We start from the raw sequence: 19,926 nt of genomic DNA, 5'->3' as shown, positions 1-19,926 counted from the left end.
AGAGAGGCTGCATGCAAATGAAAGAGATGAGACAAGAAATAATAATTTGGAAATATTGGGGGACCAGGCGGGAGCCCAACTCAAGAGGAAGGACTCTGCTTGGGCTCAGGCCTTGCCATCCTTTTATTCAATTTGGGATACACCTATAGTTCTTAGGCAGGCAATTTCCAATAAAGGACAGACTATCCTATCAGTAAGGATTTACATGACTCTCTGGTGGGGAAGTTGCTTCAGCTAGCATTGTCTAGACCAGTGGTCGGCAAACTCATTAGTCAACAGAGCCAAATATCAACAGTACAACAATTAAATTTTCTTTTGAGAGCCACATTTTTTAAACTTAAACTATATAGGTAGGTAATTATTAACTTAATTAGGGTACTCCTAAGCTGGCTTTTGCTAAAAACTGAAGGGGCCAAAGAGCTGCATGTGACTCACGAGCCGCAGTTTGCCGACCACTGGTCTAGACTAAACAGTGGGTGAATAGCCCTGACCTTTGCCAAGGTCCCACCTCACCAGCATTGTGGGCTCCCTGTCCACACCTCTCTGTAGTGAAGACAATAGGCGGTTTCCCACAGGATGGGGGTGTGTATAGAAAACAAAAGGGAGAAAAGGAATACATTAGCTGCTCTCTAACTGAATGGGCACCACGAGTCTTATTACAGGAAATACTCTAACTCATCCCTAAACACTGGAGTGTCCCTCAAAAAAGGCCTTCTCTGGCCCACAATGACAATCCCAATGCCCATTCAGCAAGCAGACCTGGTAGGCAAAGAGAAAGTGGGTACAGTCACCCAGGGGCACCCGGCACTGGCAGCAAGAAAAGAGACTGGCACTCAGGACACCTTCAGAAAATGCTATTCAATAGTAAAACGAGGGTGGGGGTGTATATGGGAGGAAATGAAGGCCTAGGAAGAAAACAGGTGGATTCTCCCTGCCCCTCTCCCTGCACCCAGGCTCAGAGGAACAGTCAGCATTTCCCCCACCCTCTGGGCTAATCCCAGGTTCTGGTTTGTCTGGGGTGGAGCCCAGTCCTGTAGTGGGCTGGCACACAGAGTCCTGCTTTATTAAGCCCTGGACTTCTCCTGAGGCAGCAGGAGGAAGCCTGGCCGCGGAATCTTTGGAACCAGTAACAGAACCTCTGCCACCCAGGAGAGCCCACCTGCTGCCATGGGCCGCTACCGCATCCAAGTGGCCACCGGGGCCTGGCTCTTCTCTGGGTCTTTCAACCGCGTGCAGCTGTGGCTGGTGGGGGAGCGCGGGGAGGCAGAGCTGGAGCTGCAGCTGAGACCAGCGCGGGGCCAGGTAAGAGGAAGAAGTGGGAACTCAGACTCCCTGGCTGGGCTCAATGCCTGAGGGCAGTTGGGACTTGGGGGCTGAGAGCCAGTGACAGCACAACCACACCAGCTGGGACTTCCATTGAGAAGGGACACCTGTACCTGGTGGGTGAGAGGTTCAGAGCCAGGGCCCAACTGGACTCAGCCCCTTTCTCCCTCCCCTGGACTCTGGTCCACACAACCTCCACTCCTTTCCCAAGTGTCATTATGGGCTCAATGGTCAAAGGGGAAGGTCCTCCGAGAGCCCGGGCATAGGTGCAGGTGTTGGTGCTCAGTGTTCAAGTCACTGTGGTCTCAACCTGGTTCCCTGGTCCTCCTGGTTCAATGGGTCATCTGAGACCCACCGCGCAGGTGTTGGGAGGAGGCAATACTGTCTTTGGAGGCTGTGTCACTAGACTCCACAAAGCCCCCACCAATTTCCCATCCTTGGTTAAATGCCTTTCCCGGGTCCCCACTACTAAGTCTCACCAGGTTCTGGTCCCCACAGGTGGAGGAGATTGAGCAGGACGTTCCCCAGGACTTGGGGCCACTGCAGTTCGTGAAGTTGCGCAAACACCACTCCCTGGTGGACGACGCCTGGTTCTGTGACCACATCACCGTGCAGGGCCCAGGAGCCTTAGAGGAGGCCGCCTTCCCCTGCTACCGCTGGGTGCAGGGCAAGGGCTTGCTGACCCTGCCTGAGGGCACCGGTGAGGGGCCGCCTCAGGGAAGTGGGAGCAGAGCCCAGGGAGTAGTGCGGGAAGGGGGCAAGGGGCGACTAGAGGAGGGGGCAGCACAGAGGAAGGTCTGAGGGATTTGAAAACAGTGCGCGCTTCACAAGTTAAGAGGGCTCAAGACAGGGGACAAGGGGAAAGTTATACATAGAATGAAAAAGGTCTGAAGTGGGCCTGCACAGGGAAGTGAGTGATGTGTAGATCCCACCTCCCAAGCTGAGCAGAGGGAATGGGAGGGGCAGCCATGCTGGGAAACAGAAGAGCCAAAGTAAAGTGGAAAGATCTCCATGGGACTGGAAACAAGTTAGGGCAGGGACAGGTAAGGCTAGCACATGTGACCCCTGAGAGGAGGCAGGGAAGGGAAGCAATAAATGATATGAAAATAAGAGCTGCTTTGGCTGTGACAACATGGAAGACAATTGTGAGGGCAGGGAGCACTCTGACTGGGGTGGGGATGCATGAGCAGGGGCTATATGGTATTTGTTGCTGTGGGACACGTGGAGGAGAGGTATGACTGGAGAGTAAATGTAGAACAATGCATGTAATAATGGAGACTAATCAGCCATAAGAAAGATGGCATGCTGTTTGAGACAACATGGATGGATCTTGAGAGTATTATATTAAATGAAATATCGAAGGAAAAGGACTAGAACTATACGATTTGACTTCTTTGTGGGATATAAAACAAAAAGCAGCAAATGAACAAACAAAAATACAAACTTATAGATACAGACAAGAGAATGATGGTTATCAGAGGAAAGACAAAGAGGGTAAAGAGGGTCAAATATGTGGCTACAGCACACTCAGAGTATACAAATGTATTATAAGATTGTACATCTGAATTTTATATGATGTTATTGGTCAATGTTATATCCCAATAAATTTAATAAAAAATGGATACATGAGTCTTTGAGGAACAATATAAGTGCAGGTGAGAAGAGTACAAGTCAGGTTAACAAATACAAATTATGTGATGGTGAGGTTAGGTGAAATGGAGTGAGGGAAAGGTAGCAACATGGAATATTTCCTCCCTAAGACAGGTGAGATGGGATGGTTGAAGGGAACACACATAGGATTTTTGTCTCAAGGATCAGGTGGGGGTAGGGACAAGGAAGAGCAAAGTGCATATGTATAATAAATATGAAATATGACATTTGGAGGACAGGTGAAGGAGTAGAAAGGAGAAGGCCAATATAGATGAGATTAACAAAGGCAATCTATACATATAAAAGCCTAAGTGACCATCCAACCTTTCGACCAGTAGCTATGATGCACTCTGACCACCAGGGGCCAGACACTCAATGCAGGAGCTGCCGAGGAGGAAGCCCGATTCCAAGGTGTGTCACCAAAGAATCGCCCTCACAATCTGGGACCCCTCAGGCAATATCAGAGAGCCAGTTTCAGCCCAATCCTCTCAGGCCAGTCTGAGGGACCCTACTGGTGCACGAATCTGTGCACCAGACCTCTGGTATATAATAATATGGGATATTGTGGATATGGCACATGATTAAGAAGAAAATTCATAATCATATATAGGCCAATGAACAAACAAAAATACAAACTTATAGATACAGACAAGAGAATGATGGTTATCAGAGGAAAGACAAAGTGGGTAAAGAGGGTCAAATATGTGGCTACAGCACACTCAGAGTATACAAGTAGTGAAATTTGATTTAAGGAACAAGAAAGGGAGGAAAACATGGGATGTTGCTTAAGGACAAACATGGGGTTGAAATAGATGAAATCATGACTTGGGTGTGAGTAAAGATACAATAAGTGACTTTGGGAATACATCAGATGAGGTAGAGCCAGAGAAAAAGGCAAGTGTATGATGTAGCCCTAACTGGTTTGGCTCAGTGGATAGAGTGTAGGTCTGTAGACTGAAAGGTCCCAGGTTTGATTCTGGTCAAGGGCATGTACCTTGGTTGCGGGCACATTCCCAGTAGGAGTTGTGCAGGAAGGAGCTGGTCAATGTTTCTCTCTCATCGATGTTTCTAACTCTCTATCCCTCTCTCTTCCTCTCTGTAAAAAAAATCAATTATATATATATATATATATATATATATATATATATATATTAAAAGAGTATGATGTAATACAATCAAGAGTGAGAGATTAGATCAAGTCAGGGGTAGCATGAATTGGACAAACAATGTGATCAAATGTTCTCCCAGCCCGCCTGGCAGGAGAGAATACCTTGGACAAGTTCCAGAAACATCGAGAGAAAGAACTGAAGGAAAGACAGCTGATTTACTGGTAACCACCTACCCATAGCCCTACTGATATTCCCACCTCTTCTCTGATCCTGCCACCATCACTGACCCCCTAATTCCTCCCTGAACTCTTTTCCCATCTGCTAGTTGGGACACCTGGCACGAAGGGTTACCTCTGACAATGGCTGTGGACTCTGGGAAGGATCTGCCCCCAGATATGAAATTTCATAGTGGAAAGAAGCTGGACTATGAATGGAGAGTGAAGACAGGGTGAGGAAAGATGCCAATGGAGTGGGGAGTGCTGAATCCCATAACAGGCACGATTTGGTGAGTTGACAGTGCCATCCTTGACATTTATCGTAGGGCACTGGAGGTGGCCCTCAAATATGTTTACAACTTCCTGAAGTCCTGGGACAGCCTAGACGATTTTGATCAGATCTTTTGGGGCCTCAAGAGCACCCTTTGTGGTCAGTATTCCCATAGATCTTTGTAAATTCTTCATAGCCTGTTTTGTTGTCCCAAACTTCATACTTCATAGACCCTCAAAAGTACTTCCCAGATGAGAAGACATTATGCCTGGTCATTTCTCAGAGGCAACAAAAAGGAAAGACAGGAGCTGGATACAAAGTGATCATATGCCTGAATAGCTGTATTAAAACCTAAAGGAGAAGGACATCTGGTTATGGTGAATATCCCCCCCACCCCCACCCTCACTCCAATCCCACAGAGAAGGTTCACCAGCACTGGAAGGATGATGAGCTTTTTGGCTATCAGTTCCTCAATGGCACCAACCCCATGATGTTGAGACGATCCACCTCTCTGCCCTCCCGGCTGGTGCTGCCCTCAGGGATGAAGGAGCTTCGGGCCCAGCTGGAGAAAGAACTCCAGGTACACCCTCAGCCCTCTGTTGTCTTCTCCTTGTCTGTGGGGAAAGGGATGTGGTGAAGGGGAAGGACCAGAGGTGAATCAAGGAAGGGAGACTGTATTAATCCACTGTTCCTATGTGCAGAGTCCTTTGCAGAAAAAACTTGTAGTTGATAAAGTATGTAAAGGAAACTATGAGACTCTTGGGTGCCAGACAGAGGTAGCAGAAGAGAACGTAGATGAGGAAAGAGGCCTGGAAACCTTGACAGGGGAAGCTTAGCATGCCTGTGCTGCACAGGAATTGGTGAAGTATGGTCTTAAAACCACCACTGCCACAGGGAATTAACATGTCCCCGAGGAAGATGCCTCTCATTTTGCCTCTTTCCTCACTATCAACTGAGACTAAATGTTGATAATTGGACTAAATGTTCTGGATGCCTCCTTCCTTTCTGCCACTAGGACTCTGATATTGATGTAGGATAATTGCAAGAAATGAGACTGAATGTTATTACATTTCTTCCCTTTGGTGCTGGCCCTCTGGAGTAGACTTTGAACTTTCCTCCCCAGAATGGTTCCCTATTTGAAGCTGACTATATACTGCTGGATGGAATTGCAGCCAACGTAATCCAAGGAAGGAAGCAATACCTGGCTGCCCCCCTCGTCATGCTGAAGATGGAACCCAGTGGGAAGCTACTACCCATGGTCATCCAGGTGAGATATTTTGGAAATCCTCTTTCAACACTGCTCTCCCTTCTCCCCAACCACTGCCCAGGGACAAAGACAGCCTGCTCTTGTCCCCCACCCCCACCTCACTCAGTGAGATCTATCTTTGTCTCCAATCTCTTCTATCTACCTTGCAGCCTGCCTCACTACTCACATTCAATTACTTTTTTTGAGAGTCAAAATGGTCTCTATTGGTCCTCACCCTAAGGCTACTCAATCTCTTCCTGATCTTTGAATCTGGGAAATACCTCTTCTTTCTTGAACATATTTTCTACCGTGTTTTTAATGTATTTTCCCTCTTAAGTGTTCTCATCAATCAGTTGATGAGAACTGTCAGGTATCTCACACGTCCAGTTTCTCCTTGCTATTCTACCATCCTAACTCACACTTTTATCAGGTTTCTCCCAAACCACCTTTATGGCCATACTGGACTCCTCCCTTTCCAATTCCTCCTGCTTTGATCCTGACCATTATAGTGCTGACACTTCCCCGCAGCTAGTGAGAGTATGAGTGGAGGGATCCTCATTCCTCCTACAAGATTATAGCCCTCTGCATGACAATAATATTAGTCATCAATTTCCCCCAGAATACTGAGCATAGTGTGTAACATATGAGGTTAATGAATGCTTAATTCCTCTTTATTGCAGATCCAGCCTCCCAACGCCAGCTACCCAACCCCACCACTATTCCTGCCCTCAGACCCTCCCCTTGCCTGGCTCCTGGCAAAGATCTGGGTCCGAAGTTCAGATTTACAAATACACCAATTCCAATATCACGTGCTGAACACTCATATGCTGGCTGAGGTCATTGCTGTGGCCACCATGAGGTGCCTCCCAGGACTGCACCCTGTCTTCAAGGTACATCCTCTACCTTCCATGTCCCATATTGCTCACAAGGAAACATGTCAAACAATGCAACAGTTGTTTGACATGTTTTAAAATCCAAGATTTTAAAAGCCTAAGCCACCTGGCTAGGAATATATAACAAACCTGCTTTGCAATAATTAAGCACTAATATGGTATCAGCAAAGAATCTTCATAGACAGGAAGGGATAGGAGAAAGATAACTACAGCAACACCTTGAATCTTGTGGTTATATTTTCATGTTTAAATTCTTTTAATTTTATGCCAATTATAGATTCACATGCATTTATAAGAAATAATACACAATATATCCTATTAAATCGAGTCCTTTAGCAGTTTTCTACACGTATTGCAAGTCAATTCTCTGAAATTCTCCAGCAATGGGTCCAGAGGAGAGTAAGAATATAGTTTGTTAAACCCATAAGTTGCCATTTAGCCAGGAAGAGAATTGGTAGACATAACAAACAGCCAAATAATCATTTCTGAGAATAGAGGTGGAAATAAAAAAATAAAAAAAGCTATAAACTCTATAGTATTGATGGAGAATATTCTACTGCAACCGGATGTTATGAGGAGCACAAGATAAAAGGGCAAAGATAGCACCCCGGCTGGTCGCTGACATCTACCCAAGAGTGAGGAGACTAAAGCTGTACATTAGCATGGTGATGACAGGGATGGAAGGGAGGAGACACTGCCTGCATCGTGCCTGAACATTATTGGAGAGAGAGGTCAGAGGTCTCAGCACTGCCAGACCTAGGAGCTCACAAAGTGAATACTGTTGGAATGACCAAGAAATACTGTGATGCTATAAACAGTGAGGTCAAGTGTCCATTGCTAGGCAGAAGGCAGCAAAATAAGCTTGTGCTTGTCTTACAATTGTTTTCCAAATCTCAATGGCACTTCAACACAGGAAACAGAGCAGAGCAGGGGGGGAAATCTACAAGTCTATGAAGCAGAGCAGTGGTCAGAAAGAGTGTAGTCAGGAAAAGAAGCCAGTTTGGAGGCAAAGATTAGGTACTGAGCTTTAGATACAAAGAGTTTGAAGTGTTGGTAAGATATGCAAATGAGTATTTGACAAGCAGAACAACTGATCTGTAATGTCTCTGGGAGTTCCAACACTCCTGTGGACTGTGGATGTTCAGGGTTCTAGTGTGACATAGATAAAATAGTTACTAATGTAGTTCATGGGCTCTCAGATTTGATAACCTCATGATGCCTTTCCATCACAATTTCCCTCCTAGCTTGAATCACTTATTCCCACTTTTACACTTCAAAATGCCCTTTTAATACATAAGCCCCCTCCACAGCCATATTCCCTCATCATAGCAACTCCATCCCATGGCAGACAGTCTTTGTTGGAACTCCCAGGAGGGCTAATCCTACAGAAGTTACCAAGGTTACCTGTGCAGGCTCTGGATTAACTGCTTGGGTCTGAAGCCTGAATCCTGGTCTCAGTACTTACAGATGTGTGGTCAGGGTCCTCATCTCTGAAGGAGGATAACTATCTCTATGGTTGGGTTGTTAAGGCATTACAGACTAAATGCTAAAGAAATGTCAGTTTTCTGCTATTATTTTGGTTATCATCATCATTACTATCATTGCTGTTAGGAACTCTGTTCTGGGTTCTTTGCTCCTCACTGTGAAACCAGCATCTCTCCATGATCTTTCTGAAAAGAACAATGTAAGCTCCTTTGATATCTTGGTATCAGGAATATCACTTGTGTCCTTCCTTTATTCCGGCATCAAAAAGCTCTGATCAATATCCAAACAGTCTAAATCCTGTATATCAAACAGGCGGAAATGAAATAAAAATTCATCTAAGATAAAATGAATATCTTAGTTGTATTTTTTTTAATATATTTTATTGATTTTTTACAGAGAGGAAGAGAGAGGGATAGAGAGTTAGAAATATCGATGAGAGAGAAACATTGATCAGCTGCCTCCTGCACATCCCCTACTGGGGATGTGCCCGCAACCAAGGTGCATGCCCTTGACCGGAATCGAACCTGGGACCCTTGAGTCCGCAGGCCGACGCTCTATCCACTGAGCCAAACTGGTTTCGGCATTAGTTGTACTTTTTAATAGCTAAAAAAAAAAAAAGAAGGAAAGAGAGGACAATTAGGAATGGGTACAGATTTGATGACAACCCATTTGCTGCTTAAGCAGGAAGCTTGATATCATTTCTAGAATTCTGACTGAAGATACTCTTTCCCCAAAAGAATTCAAGAGTAAAACAATGAGTAGTTGGAGGGAGAGCTTTGGAAATGAGCAGAGAGGCTAGTTTAAGGAATGAGATGTGAATGATAGAGGAAGCATGAAATGCTATTGAAAACTAAGGGGTCGCGTCTAAACGCACAACTACATTCAAGGTGGATACAATAAAGGTAATGATAATACCTCCTAATCAATGCTTCTGTGTGCCAGGCACTGAGCTAAACACTCTTTATATATTACTCACATAATCACCACTACAGCACTTGACTTAGGAGACCTGTTATCATCCTTGTTGACAGATGAGAATTTTGACAGATGAGGTACTTGAACAAGTACCAAAGTGAGTGGCTAAGCAAGGACTCAAGCCCAGGTCATTCTGGCTCCACAACCCCACTCACTGTAGTCATGGAGAGCATGAGAGCTAGTGATCATAGCAGCAGAAGGAGACCAGCCTACAAAGGCCCTGACAGGGAGGAAAGCATCAAGAGGAGAGAGTGCCACTCCCTACAAGGGAGGACCCAAGCATGGTCTCCAATAACTACCTTCTCTAATCTTCTTCATCCAGCTCCTGATCCCACACACCCGCTACACCATGGAGGTTAACGCCGGGTTACGGGGAGAACTCAACTCAGAGAGTGGAATATTTAGTCAGGTAAAGAGGAAATGAGGGCATGGGGCTACCTAATCTTTCATCCCTCTATAACCTCCTGCCATCTTCACAGTCTCACACCACCTGATATGAATGTCCTGATCCTTAAACCTATGGGCCTGTTCATTTCATACTTTTAATTTTGTAAACCCCACTGTGAACCCCTTATATAATATGCCAAGATTGTCAGCTCTTCTTTTATCTCTCAAGACCTGTTAACTCTCAAATTCCAGGCAGTGAGCACAGGTGGAGGGCCCCATGTGCAGTTGCTCCGCCGGGCCATGGCTAAGCTGACCTACCGCTCCCTCTGTCCTCCTGAACATCTTGCTGACCGGGGCCTGCTGGGAATCCCAAGTGCTTTCTATGCCCATGATGCTTTACGGCTCTGGGAGATCACTGCCAGGTGGGTAAGCGTGGGAGCTTATAAATGAGAAGGGCCATTGGTGAGAAGGGGAGTTGTTCTCTGGCTTGAGGTCAGCACTGGGCATAAGGAACATGAAACAAGAAGGTCCAGACAGAGGGAGTAGAGGAGACAGTGGACAGAATCTGAAAAGGAAGAAAGCGGAATAAAGTAAGAACCTATCTTGGGGAAACTGGGAATGGGGAGATGGGGATCTGGAATAACTTGAGTTTTGTTAGAAAGAATGGTTATTAATCATGTATAGGGAATGCTTAAAACTAATGTCCCACCTTTCCTTTCTAAACTAGTGTGTAAAAAGAGGTTGGGGTTGTCCTAAAAGGAAAGTCTGATAAGATGTGCCCCCAGATACAATGACAGTCAACTGGACAGAAGCCACAGAAAAGGATTAACGGTCATAGGCTACAGCCTTGACCCAAGGAGCAGAATAAATAAGCACGATGAATGCAATGAGCTCAGCTCTCTTCTCCTCTGGGCAGGTACGTGGAAGGGATCATCCACCTCTTCTACCACGGGGATGACATCGTGAGAGGGGACCCTGAGCTGCAGGCCTGGTGTCGGGAGATCACTGAGGTGGGGCTGTGCCAGGCCCAGGACCGAGGTGAGAACTGGGCTGAGAGAAGGAAGCTGTTCAGACACTCTGCCCAGAGCCCCTTGTCAGCCTTGCCCTTCTGGGGACATGATCCCAATCTCTCATCAACCTCTAGTCCTCCACACATGAAGTATATGAATACCATTCCCACCTCCTAAGTGTTAGGACAGTTCTACAAACCCAAGGATTGTCCTTCCCAGAGACCCTGATCATCAACCTTTATGTCCATCTCCCATTCTTGCCACAGATGCCCTGAATCTTCCACAGCATAGATCCCAGTGGGTCCAGACCATGACCAGTGGGGGATCTGCCCAGGCCCTGCTTCTAAAGCTCTTCCTAAGAATATAAGTTGGCGAAAATCTCCCACCAAAATCCATGATGACCCTCTCTGGATTTCCCTCCCTTCTTCTCTTGCGTGCCACTGTGCACCACACACAGAGGGTCCAGACACTTGCAACACTACCACAGTGGAAGGTCATTTCTAGGTGCAAATTGAATATCGACTTTCTCTGCCCAGTTCATTCCTTCACTAGGATCTACCTTTAGTTCTCCCACTCCACATTTTACTCTATGAGGAAGAAATAGCTTTTTTGAGCTTTCCCTAGTTTCATCCTCCTCTCTCTAGCACATATGGGCCAGCTTGCTTTGTTTCAAATTTTCCTTCAGGCCCTGCCCCTGCATACTTCACAACAACACCTTGAGTCCCATCCTCAGCCTGTGGCACAAGTATGAACATATATTGCGAAATTATTATGGACGGGACATGGGAATACAAGGTTTAATATACCAATGCCAGACTGTTGAAGGGAGGCTTTTCTTGGAGGATCTGAGAAACACCCCCATCGCCCTGGCCCTTTCAGGACCAAATGTTCTCTCATACTCTTCAGTTCTGTTCTTCAAGCAGCCCGTGCCCCAAAAGATGCTCCTTCCTCTCCCTGGCCATCCTCTTCCCATGACATATTTACCTTAAGCATTTACAAAATACAGTCATATATAAGCTTTAATCTCATTCTCCCATTTCTCCCTCAACTTTTAATGTTCTCTCTGCCCTGTTATTCCCACATTATTCTCATTAAAGGCCACACGCTAATATTGGTTTCCAAAGTACTGGTTTCTGCCTCTTTCCATCTAAGTGACCTTGAGCCATCCACTAGATCTCTTTCACTTTGACTTTTAGTTTCCTTAAAGCTAAAATGGACAAAATACTTGCCAATTATTCTCACTTTGTACCTGACAGAATTTTTGAGACCCAATGATATAATGTGTGACAGTACTGAAGCCTGCATAGTACATAGTGTTAGATGAGTTTAATCATATGCTCCACCCCACACAAAAATGTCTCCCTAATATGATCAGCATGTGAATTAGGAGATTCCAGGCCCAGCCATGCAGTAGATGACCTTGGTCAGGCATCAAACTCTATGACCCCATCTCACTGCATTCATCATGCCTGTTTATTCTGCAGTTTTGATACTTTGACATCTTGGAGTCTTGCTGACCCAGAAGGCACCACCCTTCCCAGGGCCAGCTAATTCTCAGATATAGCAAACCACTCCCCTGGGAGCATGCTTTCATATTCCATAAGTCCCAACCACCACTTCTATTGAGCTCTTACACTCTGGACTGCTATTCCCCTGGCCTTCTCACCTTGGGCCAGGTACCAGACTAGGGACAGCTACCACAGTCCACAGCCCACTGGAAGTATTGCAACTAGCCTGTCCTAAACCTGCTTATTCTGTCTTTCCTGTTTCTTCTCATGGAAACCACAACAAAGACTCCTACCACAGTTTTCCCCATACTCCCTCTGCCTCTTGACCAACCTTTGTGTACCCAGTGTGGCCCCTTGTGGTGTGCACATAGGTACCCATCTCTTGGGATCTGTGAGTATAACACGTATCTTTTCCATGGCAGTTATCTCCTGACCTGTTGGTCTCAGCACATGAATAATAATAATAGAAACTATACTTTAAAACACTTGCCGTCTGTATATTGAGTTGAATGGGATAGCTGATTTTGACACATCTTCCTGTATTTAAATTGAATCAATTACTTCTCTTTCTCTGCATCATTCCCCAGCTATCTATAAGCACTGAACCACTTTTGGGGAGTCAGCAATTGTTGAAATAAAACAAACTTAGAGAAAGGTACATACTCATAGGTGTGTAACTTAGTGATGTGTTACTACAGTAACACACCTATGTAATTAGCATGAAGATTAAGAATCAGAACTTTACCAGCTCCCTCAGAAAGCCCCTTGCATACTGTCTTCTAGTCTATCCACTCGAAGATAAATATTATCTTGACTTGTAGGTTGGTTAGTTTTACTTGTTTTGACCTTTCACAGATGGAAATACAAGCATGCACTTGCTTGTGTCTGGCTTCATTCGTTGAATACTATGTTTAATATTTACCTACTTTGCTGCATGTGGCATGTAGTTTGTTCATTATCATTGTGGGAACCTCCATTTATTTTTCCTTCTTGCTATTGATGGATATTAGTATTGTTTCCAGCTTAGGGAAGTCAATATTAGTGCTGTTGTAAACATTTGTGTGTGTGTTTTCCCGTGGACTTGACAGACTTAAATTATGCAAAAATTAGCTTCAGTAGCTATTGACCCTTTTCCCAAAGTGGTTGTACCAGTTTTCACTGTATGTGTTGTGAATGAGCACCTCAGTAAGTCTAGTTAATATCCATCACCACACATAGTTACCCAATGTTTTCTTTTGATGAGAACTTTTATGATCTACCCTTTTAGCAACTTTCAAATATACAATACTAGAGGCCCAGTGCATGATGAAATCATGCATGTGTAGGCTGTCTGTCTGCTGGTCAGGACCTGGTGTGGCCAGCAGCTCCAAAGTCCCTGGGCCCCTAGGGCGAGGTGGGGCGAGGGCGTGGTTCTCTGGCAGCCGGAGCCTAGGCCGAGGTCTTGCCTTCGCCTCCCGCCCAGGAAGGCTGGGGCCACCGCCGCCTCCTCTGCCTTCCGGCTCCCTCATGAGCCCTCCCTCAGCTGGCCCGGGCTCCATGGAAACCCGCGTCCTCTGTGGACACCGCTGCGCGCTCCTGTGGCCCAACTGCTGCCAGACTCCTCCCCCGGGAGCCGCGCCGCCCACTGGCGGCGTGAGCTCAGCGTCCTGCCAGCCCAATCACCACCCCGGCCACCCTGAGTTCCGCCCCCTGCGCCTCCCGCTGGCCCAATCATGGGCATAGCGGAGTGATGGTAATTTACATATTACCTTTTTATTATGTAGGATAGTATTATTAACTATAGCTACCATGCTGTACATTACATCCCATGACTTATCCTATATAATAAAACACTAATATGCAAATAGACTGAATGGTGGAACAACAGGTCACTATGACACACACTGACCACCAGGGGGCAGATGCTCGATGCAGGAGCTGCCTCCTGGTGGTCAATGCGCTCCCACAGAGGGGGCGCCACTCAGCCAGAAGCTAGGCTCACCAGTGGGTTCACAGCTGGCTAGCACAGTGGTGGTGGCAGCAGCCTCTCCCACCTCCACAGCAGCACTAAGGACCCCCTGGACGGATGTCTGACTGCTGTCTTAGGCCCACTCCCTGTGGGCAGTCGGACATCCCCCAAGGGTTCCCGGACTCTGAGAGGGCTCAGGCCGGGCTGAGGGACCCCCCCTCTCCCCCAGTGCACGAATGTTATGCACTGGACTTCTAGTTTATTTTATAACTGGAATTTTGTAACTTTTGACCACATTCACCCATTTTACCCACTCTTACACCCACCTCTGGAACTACCAATCTGTTCTCTGTATCTATTCTGTATCTATGATCTCAGGGTCTTTTTCCCCCTTTTTTTTAATTCCACATATAAGTGAGACCATATAATATTTAACTTTCTCAGGCTACTTGTTTCACTTAGCATCATGCTATCCAATGTTCCATCCCTATTGTCACAAATGGCAAGAATTCTTTCTTTTTTAAGGCTGAATAATATTTGAATATATATATTAGGTCCCTTTATTCTATTTCTTTAAAAAATGCAATTGGAATTTCAAAGTTTTATATATATACACTAATAAAAGAGGAACATGTAAATTGACTATCCCTCCACTATTCCCAACAGCCAATCAGGAGCAAGTATGCAAATTCACCCAACAAAGATGGCAGGTTAATTTGCATATTCAGGCACAGAGCGAAGTCTGAAGACAGCATAGAAGGAAGCCAAGCACTGCAGAAGGGAGCCAAGTGGCAGAGAAGGGAGCGAGGCAGCGAAGATGGGAAGGAGCAAGGCAGCCGAGAAGGGAGCAAAACCTGCCGAGATGCTCAGGCTGCAGGAAGCCCTATTCTTGCAGGAATAGGCCAAAGGAAGCCCTATTCTTGCAGGAATCTTCCTGCAATTGACCTCTAGTATATAAATAATTTTGTTTATTCATCCATTGATGTACACTTAGGTTGATTAAATGGGTTTTTTTTTTAAACATTTTTATTGATTTTTAGAGAGAGAGTAAGGGAGAGAGAGAAACATTGATGTTAGATAGGAACAAGTCTATAGAATGACTGCCTCTTGTATGCCCCCAACTGGGTATTGAGCCCACATTCCATAACCTGGGCATGTGCCCTGACAAGAAATTGAACTAGCAACCTTTTGTTGCACAGTATGATGTCCAACCAACTGAGCCACATGGGCCAAGGCACTTGCTTCCATGTTTTGGCTATGATAAATAATGCTGCAATCAACATGGGTTCCAGCTATATTTTCAACTCAATGTTTCATTTCCTTTGGATAAATGCCCAGAAATGGATTTGCTGGATCATATGGTAATTCTATTTTTAATATTCTGAAGAATCCCCATACTGGTTTCCATAGTGGCTTCACCACTTTCTACTAACAGTACACAAGGCTTCTATTCTCCACAGCCTCACCAATACTTGTTATTCCTTGTCTTTTCATAATAGCCATTCTAACAGGTGTGAGGTAGCATCTCATTATGATTTTGATTTACATTTCCCTGTTAATTAGTGATGTTGAGCACTTTTTCATGTACCTGTTGGCCATCTATGTGTCTTTGGAAAAAATGTTTATTCAGAGCTCCTGTCTACCTTTGTTTTTTAATTTAATAAATCTTTATTGTTCAGATTATTACAATTGTTTCTCCTTTTTCCCCCCATAGCTCCCTCCACCTGTTTCCCACCCCACCCTCTGCCCTTACCTCCCCACACTGTCCTCATTCATAGGTGTATGAATTTTGTCCAGTCTCTTACTGCACCCCCACACCCCTTTCCCCCTAAGAATTATTAGTCTACTCCCTTTCTATGCCCCTGATTCTATTATATTCACCAGTTTATTCTGTTCCTCATATTTTTAATTCAGTTGATTTTTAGATTTATCTTATTGATAGATATGTATTAGTTGTTGATAATTTTTATCTTTATCTTTTTCTTCTTCTTCCTCATCTTAAAGAATACCTCTCAGCATTTCACATATTACTGGTTTGGTGGTGGTGAACTCCTTTAGCTTTTTCTTATCTGTGAAGCTCTTTATCTGACCTTCCATTCTGAATGATAGCTTTGCTGGGTAGAGTAATCTTGGTTGTAGGTTCTTGCTATTCATCACTTTGAATATTTCTTGCCATTCCTGCATGGCCTATAGTTTCTGTTGAGAAATCAGCTGACAATTGTATGGGTGCTCCCTTGTAGGTAATTAACTGTTTTTCTCTTGCTGCTTTTAATATTCTCTCTCTGTCTTTTGCTCTGGACATTTTAATTATGATGGGTCTTGGTGTGCTCCTCTTTGGATCCCTTTTGTTTGGGGTTCTGTGTGCTTCCTGGACTTGTAAGTCTATTTCTTTCACCAGTTGGGGCAAGTTTTCTGTCATTATTTCTTCAAATAGGTTTTCAGGATCTTGCTCTCTCTCTTCTTCTGGCACCCCCATTATTTTGATGTTGGTATGCTTGAAGTTGTCTCAGAGACTCCTTACACTATCTTCAAATTTTTTGATTCTTTTTTCTTTTTGCTTTCCCGTTTGAGTGTTTTTTGCTTCTTTGTATTTCAAATCTTTGACTTGCTTCTTGCGTTCCTCTAGTCTGCTGCTGGGTCTCTGTATAATATTTTTTATTTCAGTCAGTGTATGTTTAATTTCTAGTTGGTCCTTTTTCATATCCTCGAGGGTCTCACTAAATTTATTGGCCTTTTCTAGGAAATTCTTGAAAAACCTTATAACCAGGGTTTTGAACTCTATATCCAGTCATTTGTTTTCCTCCATTTCTTTTGTTTGTGATCTGTTTCTTTGTCTCCACATTTTTGTTGCTTCCCTGAGTTGGTAGGATAGCTTTGTGTGCTAGGTGTCTTATATGGCCCAGTGTGTCAGCCTGCCCAGTTACCTGAGGTGGACACTCTTGGTGCACTTCTTTGTGGACTATGTGTACAGCCTTGTTGTAGTTAAGTCTTGATTGTTGTTGGCATCACTGGGAGGAATTGACCTCCAGGCCAGTTGGCTGTGAGGATCAGCTGTGTCTACGCTGGGAGAACTTCTGTGCTGGAGACAGCCTTATGAGACAAGACTTGCAAAATTGCAAAAGCCTCTGTGCTCAGCTTGGATGGGGTGGAGTCTCAGGGCTGAGCAGACAGTCTTGGCTTCCCATCAGGCCTGCCCTATGAGGCCCCTGGGTCTCAGTGTCCCTTGGTAATTGTTGCAAGAGAAAGCCCCCTTCAAGTTTCGCCCGCTGCAAGACAGTCCAGTTTCTCCTCCAATGAATCTGGATTCCCAGATTCTCGCCTGGAACGGGGGTTCAGCACAGTTGGGAGCTTCTGGTTCCCTCCAGCTTCAGAAAGCCAGCAGCACACTCAGCAGTCATTCCTCTCTGTGCGCACTTGCACGTGCGCCTCCAGACCTCTGCCTTTCGCAGCTCCCCTGAGTTTCCGCCTGACAGTTCAGATTCACCCTGTAAGAGCCTGGCTTCCCAGGGGCTCACCTGGAACTGGGTTTCAGTGCAGTCAGGAGCTTCTGACTCCCTCCTGCTAGGGAAAGCCAGCAGCAACCTCAGCAGTCAGTCCTCTCTGCGCCCAATCGCGTGTGTATGTGCACCTCCAGACCACTGCCCTCCGCAGCTCTCCTGAGTCTCCATGTGCCTTTCTCTCTACCTGACAGTCCAGACTCACCCTGTATGAGCCTGGGTCCACAGGGTCTCGCCCAGAACTGGGATTCAGTACAGTCAGGAGCTTCCTTCTCCCTCCCGCCAGAGAAAGCCAGCCAGGCACTCAGCCGCCCTTCCTCTCTGCACGTGTGTCTCCATACCTCAGCCCTTTGTAGCTCATCTAATTCTCCATGAGCTTTTCTCTTTCCTTCTAGTTGTAGAATTTCCACTCAGCCAGCTTTCCTGTGGTTCTGGATGCTGTCTTTTAGTTGTAGTTTTGAAACTGTTGTGTGAGGCAGCAGTTTAGGTGCTTACCTATGCCACCATCTTGGTTTCTCCTCCTGTCTACCTTTTAATTGGAATCTGTTGCTATTGAGTTGTATGAGTTCTTTATATATTTTGGATATTAACCTCTTATTAGATATGTGATTTGCAAATATTTTCTCCCATTCAGTATGTTGCCTTTGAATTTTGTTGGTGGTTTCCTTTGCTATGCAGAAGATCTTTAGCCTGATGTAGTTTCATTAGTTTGTTTTTACTTTTGATCCTCGGCTTTTGCAAATCCAAAATAGCATCACTAAGACTGATGTCAGGAGATTACCACCTATGTTTTCTTCTAGGAGTATTATGGTTTCAGTACTTTAATCAATTTTTCCTTAATTTTTGTTTGTGGTATAAGATAGCAGTCCAGTTTCACTCTTTTGCATGTGGCTGCCATTTTCCCAGCAACATTTACTGAAGAGACTATCCTTTCCCCATTGTATATTCATGCCTCCTTTTCTGGACTCCTTCTTCAGTTCCTTGATCTATGTGTTTGCTATATGCCAATACCATACTGTTTTGAATATTTTTTCTTTGTTACATAATTTGAAATCAGAAAGCAGAATAAGGATGCCTTTAACTCTGTCCTTTTTAAGATTTCTGTGACTATTTGGGGTCCTTACTGATTTCAACTTAAAATTATAGGTTGATTTATTCTATTACTTTAAAAAATGCAATTGGAATTTCACAATGATTGCATTGAATAAGTAGATTGCCTTGGGTAGAATGGACATTTTAACAATATTAATTCTTCCAATCCATGATAATATATTTCCATTTATTTGCCTTTCATTTCTTTCATCGGTGTCTTATGGTTTGTAATGTACAGGTATTTCACCTCCTTGGTCCTATATATTCCTAAGCTATTTTATTCTTTTGGATGCAGCATATATTTTACATGAATGAATGAATGAATGAATGCTCACCAATTCTAACATATGGGTATCTCCAGACATCAGAATTATTTCCTTATCTTTTTCAGGGATTACAGTTTCTAAACTTTGGTATTTCTTCTTCTAGGTTTTCCTGTCTCCTTCCAGTCTCGGGCTCAGCTCTGCCATTTCCTTACCATGTGCATCTTCACATGCACTGCCCAGCATGCAGCAGTCAACTTCAGCCAGGTATGGACAACTGAAAGTCTGGGTCCCTGAGGAAAAGTGCCTGGTCTAGGGTATGTTTGAAGGAAAGAGTTGGGAGCCAGAGCCCTGCATATCAGAGTGCCTGGTTGACTCCAGATTCTTGCCCCTTCAGCATGACTGGTTGTTCTGGGTCCCTAATGCCCCATGCACAATGCGGATGCCCTCTCCTACCACCAAGGAAGATATAACGATGGCCACACTGATGGGCTCACTCCCAGATGTCTGGCAGAGCTGTCTTCAGATGCTTTTCGTAAGGCAAGTGAGCCGGAAGCAGCCAGACATGGTGAGAGCGGATTTGGGGAATTCTGGGGCAGTAATAACAGAAAAGAAATTTCAGAATGTGGAGCTGTGCTCGGGTCCCTGTGTCTTGGAACTAGAAACTGATCAATCTTTCTTTTCTGCTTCAGGTACCTCTGGGGTATCACACAGAAGAATATTTCTCAGGCCCTGAGCCCAAGGCTGTTTTAAGACAATTTCAAGCAGATCTGGACAATCTGGAAAGGGAGATAACGGCCCGGAATGAACAGCTTGACATTCCCTATGAATACCTGAAGCCGAGCTGCCTAGAGAACAGTATTACTATCTGAGCCCCAGTATAATGGCCTTTCATAGACCACAGGCCGATACTAGGGTTAACATTTCCCTTTTGAGTTTTATGTTTTTCTGGATCTGAATTGCTGTGGTCCTATTTTCTTTTCTATCTGAGTTTCCCCCCCGCCCCCTCCAATATATCACTAGCCTGAGGTACTGTCCCACTTCCAGGTCATCT

The 19,926-nt window shown here is 45.0% G+C and overlaps 1 protein-coding gene across 1 annotated transcript; it reads left to right on the top strand.

The window, feature by feature from the left end:
• Positions 1 to 1,167: 1,167 nt before the first annotated feature.
• On the top strand, positions 1,168 to 19,744 carry LOC103296986 (polyunsaturated fatty acid lipoxygenase ALOX12-like). The gene is made up of 14 exons (XM_054709500.1): positions 1,168 to 1,302; positions 1,822 to 2,023; positions 4,222 to 4,303; positions 4,408 to 4,530; positions 4,624 to 4,727; positions 4,988 to 5,148; positions 5,692 to 5,835; positions 6,495 to 6,704; positions 9,490 to 9,576; positions 9,807 to 9,976; positions 10,471 to 10,592; positions 19,039 to 19,139; positions 19,270 to 19,440; positions 19,565 to 19,744. Exons 1-14 carry the CDS (start codon positions 1,168 to 1,170, stop codon positions 19,742 to 19,744), a joined length of 1,992 nt encoding a protein of 663 aa, XP_054565475.1.
• The last annotated feature ends 182 nt before the right edge of the window (positions 19,745 to 19,926 follow it).

Source organism: Eptesicus fuscus, chromosome 20 (genome assembly GCF_027574615.1).
Source record: "Eptesicus fuscus isolate TK198812 chromosome 20, DD_ASM_mEF_20220401, whole genome shotgun sequence".
Lineage (NCBI taxonomy): Eukaryota > Metazoa > Chordata > Mammalia > Chiroptera > Vespertilionidae > Eptesicus > Eptesicus fuscus.
This window is presented reverse-complemented; position numbering and strand designations above follow the sequence as displayed.